Source organism: Erythranthe guttata, chromosome 9 (assembly GCF_056151865.1).
Source record: "Erythranthe guttata isolate IM_541 chromosome 9, IM_541, whole genome shotgun sequence".
NCBI lineage: Eukaryota > Viridiplantae > Streptophyta > Magnoliopsida > Lamiales > Phrymaceae > Erythranthe > Erythranthe guttata.
In genome coordinates this window covers 9,907,818-9,926,378 of record NC_142541.1, presented here as the reverse complement: position 1 = coordinate 9,926,378, position 18,561 = coordinate 9,907,818, and the positions used below count along the sequence as shown (strand labels likewise).

Below are 18,561 nucleotides of genomic sequence, written 5' to 3'. Positions count from 1 at the left end.
CTACCCATAAATGTACACGAGAGTTCCACCTGTAGCATATCGCAACAAAGTCCACAGGCGGAGTTGTTCATAAGGGCAAAGCTTATTATATGGGACGAGGCTCCTATGATGCATAGATGATGTTTTGAAGCGCTTGACAAGACAATGAAGTCAATATTACAGGTTGACAAACTCTTTGGTGGAAATGTGGTTGTTTTTAGATGAGATTTTAGGCAGATTTTACCAGTTGTGCTCAAAGCATCAAGGCAGGACATAGTACATGCTACGATAAACTCCTCTTCGCTGTGGAATTTCTGTCGTGTCATGAAGTTGACTAAGAACATGAGATTGCAGTCATGCTCTTCTCCATCTAACGTGGATGAGGTAAAAGAATTTGGAGACTGGATACTGAAGGTTGGTAGTGAGGATGTTGGGGAACAAAATCTTGGTGAAGCTTCGATAGTGATTCCTGATGACATGTTGATTGGTGATTCAGAAGATCCATTCAGAGACCTACTGGATTTCGTTTACCCGGATTGTTGAGTAGCATATATGATCCTGATTATTTTCAAGGGAGAGCAATTCTTGCACCAACTAATGAATGCGTCGAGTTTGTGAACGATCACTTAATGTCTCTCCTTCCAAGAGAGGAGAAGGTGTACCTGAGCTCAGATAGTATGTTTAGGGACGAGCAAACAATGGAGGATAGTGCAGAAATTTATTCGACTGAATTCCTCAACACAATAAGATGCTCCGAACTTCGTTCTCATGCGTTGAAGTTCAAGATTGGTGCACCCGTTATGCTAATAAGAAACATCGATCAAGCTAAAGGATTGTGTAACGGGACCAAACTTCAAATTATTAGAACTAGCATTCACGTTCTGAGTTGCAAACCTCTTTCCGGAAAAAATATCGGTGACATGGTGTTCATTCCTCGGATGACTTTAATACCATCTACCGGACTGCCAATTAAATTTCAGAGAAGACAGTTTCCATTGATTGTTTCTTTTGCAGTGACGATCAATAAAAGCCAAGGTCAAACTCTTTCGCATGTTGGTTTGTATCTTCCTAAGCATGTCTTCAGCCATGATCAACTATATGTTGCACTGTCCAGAGTTACGAGCAGAGGTGGCATTAAGATATTCATCAAGTTGGATTCGAGTGAACTCACCAATGTTACTAGAAATGCCGTGTACAAGGAAGTATTTCATCGAATTTGAAGGTAGAGAATATTTTCATATTTACCAATTATTATCGAATTTGAAGGTAGAGAATATTTTCATATTTACCAATTATTCATGTAACATGTCTTTTTTTTAACAACTTATTCTTTGGCATGTGTTTCTTCTCTATATAATTTCCCCCGTGCGATGTTATTTTCAATCATGTCCCTAGGATGCTCAGTGCAAATTTTATTATCTTTAAGATTTATTTTTGACAATATACTAATATTTTAATATTATTCTTATGATGTAACTATGAAGAACATGATGCTTCAATATTGCTGGTCGCTTTTTGTATTTAAATTCAATGAGCGTAATAATTTATATATGCGTAAATTTATTTTTCAGACATGTATTTCCAGTTGAAAATATGCCACCCCGTGCATCGCACGGGTGAATACTAGTTTGAAATAAACTTACAGAGTCTTTTTGTTCTATTACGTTTTATAATTCCTATTTTTTGTTTTGACAAAAGGATCACGTATAGGGCCGCTTTGGTGAAATACCGACTACGAAAATGTTGTTTTGAATTGTTTCAATCTACCAACTACGAAAATGTTGTTGGCGATGTGTATCACGACTTATATTTGTCTTAATTAATAGTGTTTGAGAGTTCTATTCATCTTGCATTCTTGCTATATAGAAAAAATATTTTTTAGAAATCTCAACAAACATGATCAACAGATGAGTATCAAAAACCAGAGAAAATAAACACTAGGGATATATATATATATATATATATATATGTATACACATGTATGTATATGTTACGAATAAGTACGTAGCACAAGTGAATGTTTAGACATCGCGAACGCCCATAGGTTCAGTAAGCATTGATTGGCTTGCGTGAGATTGTCACCTTCTTCTCTACAACATGTATCACTATGGACTCCAAATCTGCATAATTCATTAATAATTACTTTGTCTATGAAATATTAATCTTCAATATATATATATATATATATATATATATATATATATATATTACCATTAATGTTTTGAGTTGATAGTAGGTGTGCTACTCTGTCTTGGCAGTTGATGCATCTTAAATCAGCAGCCAACACAACCTCTGAGATCTGATTTCAAGAACCATTATACATGAAGTTAGAGGGCATTGTAGAAAAAAAAAATCTTCTTCTTTAACTGCAAAAAATTTTATTAAATTAGCACACAAGCACACAAAATTCTATTAGATTGTTTTTTTCTGTAATAAACACCCCGAAAAAAATAGAATTTTGTAAAATAAAAATAAAAATATCAAAGGGTACTTGTGATTTGTAATCTTGAATTTCTTTTCTTTTCTCTTTTATAAATAGACTAAACTTCAAAAGTAATTAATGTAGTTCACCAATAAAAATATTAATACTAAACTCCTTATAACAGAAATCAGAATATGTACCGGGGAGAGAGAGAGAGAGAGAGAGAGAGAGAGAGAGAGAGAGAGAGAGAGAGAGAGAGAGAGAGAGAGAGAGAGAGAGAGAGAGAGAGAGAGAGAGAGAGAGAGAGAGGTGCTGACCGGGGATGAGACGGCGTAATTCGGTGGAGTTTTTAATGTAGTTTTAGGAGGCAGCAACCTCTTTGGACTCTGATTTTTTAATCTTGCCAGCTCCTTCTTTGCCCAGGAAACCAAACTCATGCCTTATGTGCCTGAAATAACGAGAGAGAGAGAGAGAGAGAGAGAGAGAGAGAGAGAGAGAGAGAGAGAGAGAGAGAGAGAGAGAGAGAGAGATGGGGCAATTTACAATCACATGCTGCATATATAGATTAGACATAGCTATTGGAAACATGAAAAAGATGGTTAATTGCCATAGTGAACCCCACAGCTTCTTTACCAATGAATGTTGCTTCTAGTTCTAAATTGTCACCCACATCCACATGGGGTCTATAATCAATTCCATCTTTAATGAAATGATGACTTTTGCAAATTAACTATTGGATTACTTAATGAATTATATTACTACCTCTATTCCATAATAACCACTGTTTTGAAAACCGGACCGGACCGGCCGATCCGACCGGTTCAACCGCGAACCACCGCCATGTCCGGTCCGGTTATATGTGAAAACCCAAAATAGTCAAAAAAACCGGGTCAACTACCAAAATCCGGGTTCGACCGGTAAAAACCGGAAAAGTGGAAAACCGGCCCACGAACCGGTTTTTAGCTCAAAAGGAAATTTCTTGGCCGGATCTGCAACGATGGTGGTCGTGGGTGACTGAATCTTACCGGGAAAGGTTGTGGATAAACGGATCTAGGCGGATTTGGGTCATATGTGACTGAAGAAAATAAACGAAGAAGGTGAAAATGAAAGTAAATAGTAAAACGAAAAAAGAGGTAGACTTTGTCTTTGTCTGTGAGAAATTAAAAGAAGAAAGAACAACAAGAGGTTGAAGAAAGAAAGCAAAAGGGAAGAAGAGGAGGGCACAGGGCTGGGTTGGGGGGGCTCTGCGTGAACAAGAAAGAAGAAAGACGGAGAGGGGAGAAGAGAGAGTAGTGAGGATTTTTTTTTTAATATAAAGAAATGGAGTAAGTTGTACAATATACTCAAAAAAAAAAACCTGTACAATAAAGTAATGAAAGTGGGAAGGAAGTAAAAATATATATATATTTAAATTAATAAAATATTTATAAAAATTAAAAAATTAAAAAACTCGGTTGGACCCCGGTTGAACCGGTTCAACCGTGACCCGATAGTTTTATCGAGTCAATGTCCGGCCCAGTTTTGAAAACATTGAATTAATAACTGTCTCTTTTTTAAAAGGGACAAGTACAGATAAATCCCCAACTCAAAACAAAACATACGGGTCAGTCCCCAACATCGTTTCACAAGCGGGTCAGTCCCTAAAGCATACATAAACATGCAGTTCAGTCCCCGACCCCACTTTTTTTCACTTTATACACTCTCTCTCCTCTCTCTTCTCTCCTATTTCTTCCGTTTCTTCTCTTCTCTTTCTCTCTCCTCTCTCATCTCTCCTTTTTCTTCCATTTTTTCTCTTTCTCTCTCCTCTCCCTTTCCTCATATTCTCTGTTACTACCGCGAAAAAATACTGAAATTTCCCACAATGGCAGCAAATGGTGAATCAAACCCCATCACCGCTGGTATTATTGGAAGTTGTCGGTACAATGATTATTTGCACATCATTTCCATTAAGAATGATTCGACTTTAAAGGAGATTTATGAATCTATCTTAATGAAGTGGAACGATATACACCCCGACAAATTGGTGCTCCAATACCTGGCTCCTCGTGAAAGAATGTTTGTCACACTGACTTCTGACGAAGACGTGGTGAATATGGTTACATTGTCTTTGGTAATGCACATGAGTGTGGTCGACATTGTGGTGAGCCGCACTGATGAACTTGATGGGCGTAGAATGAGGTCCCCCAGCCACGGGTATGCACCCATTCTGTTTTGTATGCATTTTCAATTTGTTTATGTGATCATAGCATAGAATATAATACTACATAGTATCGTGTTAATATAGTGATAGTGTAGAATAACTACGCTCGTAGTATCATATAAGGATACTGATAGTATGGAATGATTGTATGTCAAGTATCTTATAAATTGAGTTCTCGTATGCAAGCATTCCACTCAAAGTACTTATTTCAATTGTTACAATTTATTTGTAGTCCACTGTAATAATCCAATTTGTTTCATTGTTTTTCATTTTTCAGTGAGTCTGTTAATTCCAACAGTCTGTTGCAAATTGAGTACAATCCGGTTGGAGATTCAATTAATGCATGGAGACATTGCATACGTGGGGAGAATCAAATTTTCAAAGATGCTAATGATATTAGGTTTATGCTAAAAAATTACTGCATTTGCTAACAATCGAACCTTTAAGTACAAGAAAAATGATCAACAAAAGATCATAGCCGTATGCATTGTTGAAAATTGCAAATGGAGGGTTTATGCATCAGTTCATAAATCAGACAAGTTATTCGGCATTCGCAAATGTATTCTTGAGCACAGTTGTGGTGATGCTACTCTTCGTACAAGGGGTCATCCCAAAGCCGATGCTACGTGGATTTCGCAACTTATGAAAAAAAAATTGAGAGATGAGCCAGGTTACAAACCAATTGCTATTTTGAATGAGGTCCAAAGAAAGTACGGTGTGGAGCTTAAGTACTATACGGCGTGGAGAGGTAAGGAAAAAGCAATGTATGACATTCATGGGGATGAGTCGAGCTGTTATGATAATCTAAGATGTTATTGTCGTGCATTAAAACTGAATAACCCTGGTAGTTGTGCCAATTATGAGATTGACCCTCAAATTCAAAAGTTACTTCGGATCTTTATTAGTTTTGGAAATTCTATTTTGAGTTTCCACCGTGGGTGTAGGCAAATGATATGTTTGGATGTGACTCGTATTAAAAATAAGTACAAAGGTTGCTTACTTTCTGCTGTGTCCAAAGATCCAAATGATGAGTTATACACATGAGCCTATGCAATTGTTGATGCCGAGAATGATAGAAATTGGGAGTGGTTTTGTAATAAGCTGATCCATGATCGCTTCAGAATTTAACAGACTCATGTATATGTCGATATGCTCCCCACTCAGATGCTGATCGAACAAAAGATCGCACATATGCTTTCCAGTCAATACATTTGGGCCTCTTTCGATCACAATTGCACTATAATAAAAATAAACATGCACTATTTGTTTAGTACGCCGATACTACATAAGAAGTTATTATATACCAAATGTTCAGTAAGTTAGTGATTTTACCTCAAATCAACATCAAGCAAGTACCCATCCAGTACTGCCATCTCTACATCAGTTAGTTCATCTCGACATACATAGTATGTTCTCCCCTGGTACGTAGAATTATCTACGACAACCTATATCCAAAGTAATCATTAGTGATAATAGTAAGAATAATAATAATAATAGTTATTACTAAATTATAATCATAATAACTGTTGTGGGCAGTTTAGTAGAGACTACGATGCGTTCTTGTCCTCGGCTTTTTCCCTCGATTGTCTTATCTTGCCTTCGACCTTCTTTCCCTCTCCATGTTCAGTACTTCTATCGAGGTTTCTTCTTCTTCTTCTTCTTGTTCTCCTTCTTGCTCTTTTTTTCCCTCATCTCCAAGTTCTTCAACAGCATTAAAAAATTTATCTTCCTCCTCCACTTCTTTTTTTCCTTCATCTTGCTCTTCTATTTCCTCTTCCTCATCCTCCTCTTCAAAAATAAGAGCTTTTCTTCTCTTCTTCCCTTCTGTCTCTTCCAATCTCACATTCTTCCTCTTCACTTGTTGTGCATTTCCAAAATGCTGCTGCAGTTCACATAAAATAAACAATGATTAGTGTAACGTTGGTTTACAAATGGGACATGTCCATCTCATTAATAGTACTCTTCACTTACATGCCTGACTTTCACTTTTCCACCGACCTCCAAAGCTGCAGCAATAGGACCAGATAGTTCTTCCACAGGTGAAACCAGAAACTTTTTCTCTTCTTTGTGCACGGAGAATGATATAACCTAATAAATATATAAACAAATTGTACATTTTTTTATTAGGTAAGCAAATAACACAATGAAAATGAATAAATCAAATTGTTACTGTTGGGTGCTAAATACCAACATGCAAGTGCACGTATCGCAAACAAGTAATAAAGTGGACTCGTGAGAGTCGGATGTCGATCCCACAGGGAATACGCAAATTACCTAATCCTAAGTACCAAATTCTAACAATTATGATTTTTATCCAGCCTACGCAAGTTTGTCAAATTAAATCAATTAAAAAACTAAACTAATTAAGAAAGCAAATAACACGGGAAAATATCAATTAAAACGGACCTAGGATTTTATCTTCCCCCTATGCAAGAATTGCTCACCCGAAACCCCTCAATTATGCAATATATGATTCATGATTATTAACCCGAGACACTAATTTACTCATAACCCGCTGTCGCGTGTATTATGAGTCTATTATTCATAAACGGTTCACTATATGTCTATGCAAACAAATTATGAATAAAGCATTAACTAACAAGTCTCGTAAATGGCTACCTAAGGTGATATCTGTATGTCTACGACACCACATGCAATTGACACACTCATCCGGTGAAAACTACTCGAAGGCTCTTATACTTACCGTCTAATTATCAAAATAGCTCTGTCGAGTCAATCCCAATAATCACAGATAAAGCACATAAATTGATCAAGTTCATGCACTAACAATCATAACAAGTATAAGAAATAATTATAAAATCATAATTGCATAATCTCAAGAAAACGGGTTCACCATCCCCACATAGGGTTCCAACAAAATCCTAGATTAAAAACTTAGCTACGCATGTTCTCTACGAAAAACATAATAAAAATATAAAAAGAAATAGATTAAGAAAAGATAGGTGAAAGAAGAATTGTGATGAAGATTTGTCAATTCTCCGTCTTCGATTCTTCGTTCTCTCGCTCCTCTTGCTCCAAGGTTGTGTCCAAAGTCCTTTGATTCGTGCTTGGTTTGGGATTAAATAGATGTCCCAACTTGGTAGATGATTCTAGGTTTCCTTGTGTGTTTAAAAGTCCAAAATTGTCTCCAGCGTGATTTGGCACGGCCGCGCGAAAATCAGTGCAATTCTCGCACGGCCGCGCGAGAATCGCCGAACCTTCTGCCCAAATTCAGCATTTGGCACGGCCGTGCCATTTTTAGGTGTAAATTTGGGACGGCCGTGCCGTGCCAATTCCTTCAGATTTTTGATTATTTCACTTTTGGCCCATATTTTCTTCAAAATTGCAGTTTTGACCCCAAACTTTTCCAATTCATCAATTTGTACCTAGAATTCCATAAATCAACTTTTTAAGCACCAATTATCGTTAAATCACACCAAAAGCTCAAATAAAAAGATACGATAAAGTGTAAAAATATACACTTAACAGTTACCTTGTCTGGTATGAGTTCCCTAAAAAGATGTTTAGCCTGACGTTCATTGGCTGGTATTTTGGAGTCGGACCATCGAAAAAATCTTGGGTATTCGAAAACGCTTATTGCGAACCCCAAATAAGTGATCATTTCACTCACCCATGCCAACAATCCAATGGTGCAACCATCAAAATACCCTCCTGCCCCAGCCAAGTGTGCCTCAATATTTTCAATGAGCACATCATACACCAACTTTCCCCACGCAAAATCTCCTACGCGCTCCAATTTGTCAACATGTGGATAAACGTACCTCGGCAGTTGAAAGTTGCCCTTTGGCAATAAGAAAGTATTGCAAGCGAAAATAATGTACAACCTATAAAAATCCTCAATGGATTGTTGGTCGGTCTTAACAGCATACTCTTCCAATTTTTCAGCAATTTGATGACGCTTTACTTGGGTCAATTTACCCCCAAAAACACGTCTAATGAAAAAAGTTTCTATTTCCAGGCTTTTATCGATGGGCACCCCCTTAAACTGTAATCCCATCATGATGAAGGATCAAATACGACGGGGATAGTTTTACCTCCAAACCAGAACGTACGTTCCACCACGTTGTATGTCTTCTTCAACAGAACAGACACCTTTAAGAAACTATGGTATATCTTAGGCATGTTTAAGAAATGCCCGAAAGGATTTTCCTCCAAGGCAACAAAATGTCTGGCCGTCATCAATGGTTTAATTATGTCCATTTGTTCTTTGAAGGCGCTAGGAGAGCACCTGCAAGCTTGTTGGGCGTCATCCTCTGCAAGTGTATTACGATTATAAAGGAAAAACAATAATTAGAAAAAATACAATTGTAAGATAATAATGGTACTATGTAGTTATTGTAATTATACATTCACTATATTGTATTAATACCATACACCTACATTAACTATACTATTAGGCAATATTACATATACTATTTAATTACATCAGAAGAAATGCCATTACCTTTTTTTATACCTTCTAACTACAATAGCACTACCGTTGTAAGACTTATATTATTTAAACACATCTAATGCCCAAAATCAAACCCTTGTTATGACCAAAAATGATTTGGGTAAATACTAATGTTTCAGACGAATGATACCCAAGAGTGAAAGTGTTCAAAATCATGCAATTCAACAGAAAATGAACAATTTTTGCAAACATAAACAAGAAAACAACATTTATTGGAACCAGTTGTTCGATTTTTTTATTTGAGAAAACCCCAATCTCGCCGTTGGATACTACCCACTACTGAAAATGTTCAAAATCATTCAATATGAGAATATACAGTTTGTTTTTTGCTAACCTAAGCAAAAAAACAACAACAAATTTCATAATCGATTCCTGAAAAAAAAAAAAAAAAACCTTGCTTCTCCTTCCCCTTCTTTGCCCGCACCATTCTTCTACTTCGAAAATTATTACTTTAGTTTCCTGTCAACTTTCCGCCTTGTTGTGGTTATTTATACAAGCAAACAAAAACCGAAAAACCTGAAGAATCGCTTGCACGAAGAAAAACTGTAGAAATCGCTGAGGAAATGGTTCGAAAATTGAATGACAACGGATAGTTAAAAAGGTGTGGAGCGTGACTCTCAACCGGCGCGTGAAAAAGTAGGTGAAAAGGTTTCTCAAAATTCGCAGGTAATTTCAAAATAAAGTGAAGGGTTTTTCGGTCTTTGCACACCAGTTAGGGAGTTAAGTGTATATTTATGTTTGATTTAGGGTCCAATACGCTTAAAAAATGTTGTTGGGGACTGACATGCACTTTATGTTTGGGTTTAGGGATTTATCAGTATTTGCCCCTTTTTAAAATATTTTTGTTTCATATTATCTATCACTTTAGATTTCCAATACTGCATTAAATGCATTTTTTCCTATTTTAACCTTATTAATTGAAGGGATTATTAGTGAAAACCCCCTCAATCATTTTTTTAATAAGGATGGATCTAGTCACTTTTTCTTTATTAGTGATAAACCCAACTTTTATTTATTATCAAATTTACCCTTTCCTACTATTTCTTGCACATATTTTTTTTATTTCTTTTCTATTTTCCATTTTAATTTTCGTTTTGTTTATTTCATAAAATAGTTTTTTAAATAATTTTTATAAATATTTTTTAATAACTAAAAAATATTATTTTCAACATTTTTTTAGTTTCGTTTCTCCAAAATCAACTATAATATTTTCGAAATCGACTAATTTTTTTCTGAAAATCAACCAAAAGATTCGTTTTTTTTTTCATATCATTTATTTTGAATCCAAAACGATTTTTTCCCAACTAGTTTACCAAATTGACAAATTACTACATATTATTGAAATAACTATAAAAAATCAAAATCAACTAAAAATGTCGAAAACAACTAACAATACATCAACTAATTTTTTTAATTCATATTTTTTGATTTTTATTTTTCCAGCATGTCATATAATTGGATAAAAACATAAAAAATCAAAATCAACTACCAAAAACTTGAAAATCAACCAAAAAAGTCGAAAACAACTAAAACTATCAAAAACAACTAAAAGAAATAGCAGGATAACGAAAACAGTTATAAAAAATAGCCGAATAACAAAACAACTATTTGCTGTAAAAAAACCTAACATCAAAAGCATAAAAAAAAATCGAAAAAATCAGAACTATGGCGATGACAGGGCAGAGGCGGGGGCAACAAAGTCTCTATATCGACGGTGGAGTTGAGGGGTGGAGGTAGGGAGGGATTTTTGAATTTTTTAAGTCGTCTTCTACAACTAAATCGAGATCGGAGCGATGGCAGCGGCGGCGGGACGAGAACTTCAGATCTGGCGGCTTGGATATCAATGTTGAGGGAGTGGAGAGCAATACAAGCGCGTCCTTGAGGCTGTTCCTAAAGTCATCGGCTCATGCTATGCTTTTCAATGGTGGGTGGTGGAGGCTATGATGGAGTGATTCTTTCCTTCACCATGGATTTATTCAGGAGAGAGAAAAGAGACGGAATGGGGCATGGAGAGAATGACAGAAATCAGAGAAAAGAAGATGGAGGCGGTTGAATGGCGTAATAAAATTAGGGCAGATGTGAAATAATATAGCATTAAGGGCAAATTAGATATTATTCATAGCAATTTTAAAAAGAATAATTAAATTTAATAATTAAGGGGGGTTTGACTAATATTGAAAAAGGGGTTATATCCACCCTAATATATATAAATGATGTGGGGGGTTTTCACTAATTATCCCTTAATTGAACTATAAGTATTAACTCTCTCTTATCACATCATTAAATAATTAAGGTAATTTTAGTCTTTCTAATATATTTTACCTAAAATCAAGATACATTTATTGAGCTTCTTAATACTTGTGCAAAGAAAAAAACGACACTTAATAGGGAACATAGGGAGTAGTTTATATGTATTAATTATATAAAATATGTTGAAGACCATTTCAAAATACAGTAGAACCTCGATTAAATAATAGTTTATCTCGGTTCCGACTCAGTGAAAATGTGTTAAATTATTAACTCGATAACTTAATAATCCACTTAATTAATAGAATTTCTCTAGTATCGACTGTGTTAATTTATAGAGATTTAACTGTATGTGTCATTTTAATTGTTGTCCACATATTAAAATAAATAATATACATAGATTTCAGGAAAAAATATATAGTGTGGGTATCTGCGTATCGGTAACAAATATCTGATATGTTATGTTTTACCTAAAATTTGGAAATTGTATTATATACGAATTACCTTGATATTATGTCCACATCTTTATTGTTGCATTTTTTTCAATTCTTTGTTAAATTCTCTTAATAAAATATTATCTGACTTGTGGCTAGATTTAAATTAATGTCTTTCATTTTGATTTAATTTGTACCTCAAGATCGTCCATATAAATTATTTTGTGCATCCAATGTTATCTTTTTTGTTGCTTTTATTTTTCAGTATACTATTTTTATGATGATTTTTTAGTAAATCAAAATTCTATGTCAACATGTGACATTAATTAACAGTAGACGGATCTACTATTTTCATAATTGAATTTGTGTAGAATAGGAGATTAGCAATTGCTGAGTTAGACTAGTAGGTTGTATGAATCTAATATATATAGAAGAGATTACAAAGGATTATTGAAAATCTTATTATTAACCATCTGTGTACAAGAATATATACAGAGGAGAAATAACAAACCCTAAACAATCAAGCTATAAATCTCCTATCTTCGAGGGATTTATTTAGACTAACATAACAACTAATCTCTACAATCTAAGGAATAATAAAAGATATTATAAGCTGAAATATCTATAGAAGAGGTTGGAGATAAGTGTTAATACGCCCCCCTCAAGTTGGGTGTTGAGGAACGACACCTAACTTGGACAAATGACGATGGAAAGCAGGCTTCGGAAGAGGTTTCGTAAGTGTATCTGCCAATTGGTCTGCTGCATGTATATGAGTCACAGTGACTTGATTCTTTGCTACTTGATCTCGCACAAAGTAAAAATCAACTTCTATATGCTTCATTTTACTATGCAACACAGGATTTTGACAGTGATAGGTAGCCCCAATATTATCACAGAAAATCTTCGGTGGTCGAAAGAGTGTTACTTGAAGCTCTTGTAGCAAGTTCATTACCCAATTAGTTTCCGTGACTGCCGTAGCAACAGCCCTATACTCCGCCTCTGTTGATGATCGGGCAACCGTTTTTTTGTTTTTTAGAAGACCAGCTGATGGGGTTTGATCCAAGAAATATAAGAAATCCCGTTGTTGATGTGCGATCATTCGGGTTACCAGCCCAGTCGGCGTCTGAGTAAACATAAAGATTCCGGTCATTCTGAGTGTTTATTTGAAGCCCATAAGTAGCTGTATGTTGGAGATATCGGAGAACTCGCTTCACTGCTTTCCAATGATTTTCAGATGGAGAGTGCATAAATTGGGACAATTTATTTACAGAATACGTGATGTCGGGCCGAGTGAAAGATAAGTATTGCAACTTGCCAATCACTTTTCTGTAGTTGGTGGCATCTGTCGGTTCATGTCCATCATTGGCAAAGAGGACTTGGTTTGAACTCATCGGAGTGAGAACGCCTTTGCTATCTTGCATATTGGAATCATGGAGAATATCCATAATATATTTAGATTGCGAGAGAAATATGCCGGCAGGTTTACGAAATACTTCAATACCCAAAAAATACGTAAGAAGACCAAGATCTTTGAGAGAAAATCGACTTGAGAGAGTAGATATAACCTCTCGAATGAGTTTTGTGCTGCTCCCTGTGACAATAATATCGTCAACATAGACTAAAATGTAGAGAGATACATTTGTTCTATGAGCAATAAAGAGCGAGCTATCAGATTTCGATTTTTCGAACCCCATTTGCTGTAACGAGTTGGTCAACTCAATATACCATGCCCGCGGGGCTTGTTTAAGACCGTAAATGGCTTTTTTTAAGCGACACACATGGCTCGGCAAATCTTCATGTTCAAAACCAGGAGGCTGCTGCATGAACACTTCCTCTTCCAAGTGTCCTTGGAGGAATGCATTGTTAATGTCTAGTTGATGCAGAGGCCAGTTATTTTGGACAGCAATGGACAAAACAAGACGTACCGTAGTAGCTTTAACTACTGGGCTGAATGTAGAGTGATAATCGATGCCGGCCCTTTGAGTGAAGCCCTTAGCTACTAACCTCGCTTTGAAGCGATCAACTGTACCATCCTGCTTTTGCTTGACTCGAAACAACCATTTGCAAGCAATAATATTTTGTGTGGGATCCCGTGGTACTAACTCCCATGTTTGATTGTTCAATAATGCATCAAACTCTACTTTCATAGCATCTCTCCATTGAGGAAATTGAATAGCCTGTTTAAGGGTGTTAGGAGTGCTGAGGGGGGAAAGTTTTGCTGTGAAGTCAAAAACTCGTTTCGGTTTAAATATTTTATTTCGGGATCGAGTGGTTATACGGCTTGGTTCAGCTGTAGAGGCTTTGGGATTTTGGGTTGTGGGTAATAAAGAAGAAGTTGGAGGAGCAATGGTGGGTGGGTTGGAATTTTCGGCTGTAGGTGGAGCAATGGTGATGGGATTGGAATTATGGGTTGTGGGTAATGCTGAAGAAGAGGCTGAAACAAGGTGCTGGTGAGTTATTGAATGAGTGGGAATATATGGGTTTGTGGCTGTGGTGGTTGTGAGTGGGGGTATATTAGATGATGGTGGTGTAGAATTACCTGGTAGAGAGAGTCCCGAACTAGTGTTAACTGGTGGCAATGTCGGAGCTCCGGAGTGGCGCCGCAAATAGTCTTGTGAAATGGTTATGGGCTGTGGTATGTCAAGCGACAAGGATGGAGATGGAATTTCTTTTTCGAGTGTATTTTGAAGAAAAACAATATCCCAATCTTTGTTTGAAATATCATCTTTCAAGTTCTGAAAAATATTTTCATACGGAAAAATATTTTCAAAAAAATTGACATCTCGAGACAAGAATAACTTATAGGTTTTTGGATCAAAACATTGATGACAATGGTGAGTAACAGAGAAGCCGAGATATATGCAAGGTTTAGAGCGAGGCTCAAGCTTGTTTTTCGTGTATGGTTTCAACCACGGGTAGCAAAGACAACCAAAAACTCTCAATGATTGGTAGTTCGGATCTTCTCCAAATAATTTCTTATATGGAGATTGATTTTGCAGATTCGGGGTAGGTAGGCGATTAATTAGAAAGGTTGCATGATGACAGGCAAACGACCAAAATTTAGAAGGCAACGAGGCTTGATAGAGTAATGTTTTGGCCGTTTCAATAATATGCCGATGACGGCGTTCTGCAATTGCAACTCTTTGTGGGGTATAAGGAGGAGATAAAAGGTGTTCTATGCCATGAGATTGAAGATAAGGACCTAGGCTTTGAAACTCACCACCCCCATCTGTATATAATGACACAATTTTGGTCTTGAAAAAATTTTCAACCAAGGGATGAAATTTTTGAAATATCGATTGAACCTCATTTTTTGTTTTGAGAGTATAAAGCCAGACATATTTTGTAAATTGATCGGCGAAAATACAGTAGTATAATTTTTTATCAATCGATAGGACAGGAGATGGCCCCCATAAATCACTGAAAAGTCGTTTAAGGGGGGCATCACTGGACAATGTATTTTGATAAAACGGAAGCCTATGGACTTTATTCGACGAACAGGAATTACAAAAAGAAAATTTTTCCTTAGCTGAGAATGGTAAGGAAAATTTATTCAACATAAAATGCAATGTTCGAGAGTTGGGATGACCCAATCGACGGTGCCACAAGTCAAGAGGATGTGTTGTAACTGCACTTAGAGACACTGGATTATTGAAATAGGGCCACTCATAGAGTCCATCATTACTCCTGCCGCACACTAGTGGGGTTCCCGTACTCAGATCCTTCACAAGAAATTTGAAAGGAAAAAATTCAATAGATGTGAAATTGTCTTGGCAAAATTTTGAGACAGAGATAAGATTTTGTTTGATAGCAGGCGCACATAATGTGTTAGAGAGTTTGAAAGTAGAATTAGATGCACTTAATTGAGTAGAACCAGTGTGAGTTATAGGGATCATGTTACCATCACCCATTGCTACTTCTGACGTTCCATGATACTCGTCGGTATTGGTGAAACCTCGAGGTTCGGAAGTCAAATGATGAGATGCTCCGGAGTCCAAGATCCATGGAGATGTCGGAGTATTGGTAGATTTGGAGACGAAATTGGTTTTTGCTTCCATATGATTGTGTGAGCGGGATCGACAGACACGTGCAGTGTGACCAAGTTTCTCACAAAGTTGGCATTGTACCTGTGAGAATTGTTGTGGAGCAGATGATGGAGACCACTGAGAAGATGAATTTCTCCATGTTTGGTTACGATTGGGCTGAGAGCGCCATGCTTGTTGTTGTGGATAGCTTCTTCGAGTATTACGAGAAGATGTGAAAGAGTTGTTGGCCCTTTGAGCGACGGCAGCGGTGATAGGAGGTACAGGTTTCTGAGCTTCATTGTGTTTGAGAAACATCTCATGATTAATGAGTTTGTCAAATAGCTCCTCATAGGATATGGCTGAGTCACGTGCTTGAATCGCAGCGGAAATGGCTTCGTATTCGGAAGTAAGGCCACTCAAAATTTTGACGACTAGTTCTTCGGTCGTAGTTGGCGCACCAGCAGTGGCAAGTTCATCGGCAATGCTTCGAATATCTCGAAGATATTCAGCGATGGATTTTGTACCCTTCGAAACTTTGGTTAAGGAGTTTCGGAGACTGAAGATTCTTGTATGAGATTTATTGGCGTAGAGTGTGTGAAGAGCTTCCCATGCTTGTTTGGAAGTGGCAGCGGCAACAATGGTGGAGGTGATGGTCGGATCTACTGAGGCCATCAACGCATTACGAATAAGTTGGTCCTGCCGAAACCAAAGTTTATATAGTGGATTGGGCACCTCCTGACTGTTTGTGGTGGTTGTCGGGGCTGGAGCAGGTGTGCTGCCATCAAGGTAAGAAAATATGTCATGTCCGTACATGAGCGAGGAGACTTGAGCCTTCCAATTGGAAAAGTTAGAAGCTCCTGTGAGTTTCAAAGGCAGTTGGGAAGCCGGATTAAATTGAACCAATTGAATGGTATTAGTTGCAGGAGTTGTGGTAGCCATGGGTGGGTGGTGGGTAGAAATAGATATTACTCGTGAGAGTGAGAAAGGCTCTGTACCATATAGAAGAGATTACAAAGGATTATTGAAAATCTTATTATTAACCATCTGTGTACAAGAATATATACAGAGGAGAAATAACAAACCCTAAACAATCAAGCTATAAATCTCCTATCTTCGAGGGATTTATTTAGACTAACATAACAACTAATCTCTACAATCTAAGGAATAATAAAAGATATTATAAGCTGAAATATCTATAGAAGAGGTTGGAGATAAGTGTTAATAATATAATCCCTGTTATATGAATTCTTGAAGATCCACGTGGATGACCACCATTATTCACCCACATTAAACACTATTACTCACCACCATTATTCACCGTCAATATTCATGACCTTTTATGGTTTTTCTTGTGCTATATATAGTATAATGTAATGTTCCTTTTACACACAAGAAGAACAAGAAGAGAATAATATACTTGTTTCTCTCTAAATTGTTATCTCAATTCTTCTTTGCTTTGTTGTTTCTTTATTAGTTTCTAAACGCGTTATCAGCACGAATATTGTTCTATTCTAATTTTCGATCAGTGATGATCCAAAGAGGATAACATCTCAGCCATATATGGAGAAAAATGAGTTCATTTTAAATATTTTATTCTTGTTTTGAGTTGACGAAAATTTAACAATTCTATTTTTGTTGTAGGTGAATTTTCGCACAATTCATGAGGTCAGATTTTGAGTATTGTTTCAAACCTGGTAACATCCGAATTTAAGAAATTGTAAAACACAAAGGTTAGGGCTCTTTCCATTGGGGCTCTTTCCATTGGTTGTTTGGAACATTTTGAATCATGACCAAAATCGGATCTCGATCGAGAGAGATGTGCTTAAAATACTCAGCCTTGGTAGGCTGTCCCTTGTTCGCATTTTTTAGATGAACATGAAGTTCTAAAAACAAAAGGGACGATTATAGGCCTAGAGCCCAGAGTAAATACGAGATTAAAATTCTCGATTGAATATATTAGACTCTAAGTCTAAATGATAAGACTCTTGAACATTTGAATTAGTGGGTATTCCATATTTATAGTACTATTATTTCACGATTAAGTACTATAACGATTTTTATTATATATTGAGGCTTGAGCCCAAATCGAGCACGTGCAATGAAGTGACTTGAAGATTTGAGTGGTATATTAAAGAACAATTTGCTCTCGAATTTATGCGACTTGAAAAGCTCCATCAATTCAAAGAGAACTCGAAATTCATAAATTTTAGGCTCGAAAGGGGGTGGCCACTATTCTTAGTAGAAGATGCCAGTCTAGAGGATCCAGAGAGCTAAGATTCGATAACGGAAATGACTGCTAAGACCCAGGACCATTCCCTTAGAATACTAAAAAATCATTAGGAGAAGAAAGTTCTGCCTCAGTACACGAAATAAATATCGAGACAGCTCAGCCTAAGGAGACGAAGACTACTTCACTATACAATAATCCCAGGGGTTATGAGCCACTCCCGACACCTCCATTAGGAAGAAGAGGCGCTCGAGAGACCTTCCCAGTTAGTCAATGTTGGCTTCCCACTCATTGATCAGGACAAAGGGGAGGTCTGATCTTGATCTTACTGAAGGTACTATTATTTTATGATTAAGTACCAATTATTAGGGCTTGAGACCCCAAATCAAGTACATAAACTCAAGGTATAAAACTCAAACCTTGAAATTTGAATGGTATATATGTACTAAAAATGAGTATTCATTTATGATACAATGATATTAAAAATATCATGAGGTTTGAAGTTATCTATGATTGTTGAAGAAGACAATATGAGATTTGAGTTACTGAAATT

At 36.6% G+C, this 18,561-nt stretch overlaps 1 protein-coding gene and 1 long non-coding RNA gene across 2 annotated transcripts; one reads left to right on the top strand and one right to left on the bottom strand.

The window, feature by feature from the left end:
- Positions 1-321: 321 nt before the first annotated feature.
- Positions 322-1,199, top strand: LOC148768039 (uncharacterized). Its single transcript, XM_088822747.1, has 2 exons — positions 322-466; positions 553-1,199. The coding sequence occupies exons 1-2, from the start codon at positions 322-324 to the stop codon at positions 1,197-1,199; spliced, it is 792 nt and encodes a 263-aa protein (XP_088678873.1).
- A 632-nt stretch (positions 1,200-1,831) lies between these two features.
- On the bottom strand, positions 1,832-3,017 carry LOC148768038 (uncharacterized). Its single transcript, XR_016033422.1, has 3 exons — positions 2,719-3,017; positions 2,191-2,278; positions 1,832-2,099 (listed from the first exon to the last, which is right to left on the bottom strand). It is a non-coding gene; the product is annotated as an uncharacterized LOC148768038 (long non-coding RNA).
- Positions 3,018-18,561: the final 15,544 nt, after the last annotated feature.

Coding starts and splice junctions, on each gene's coding strand:
- LOC148768039 (XM_088822747.1), top strand. CDS start 322: ATGAGATTGCAGTCATGCTCTTCTCCATCTAACGTGGATGAGGTAAAA. Junction 467..552: donor TCCTGATGACATGTTGATTG/GTGATTCAGAAG, acceptor ATTATTTTCAAG/GGAGAGCAATTCTTGCACCA.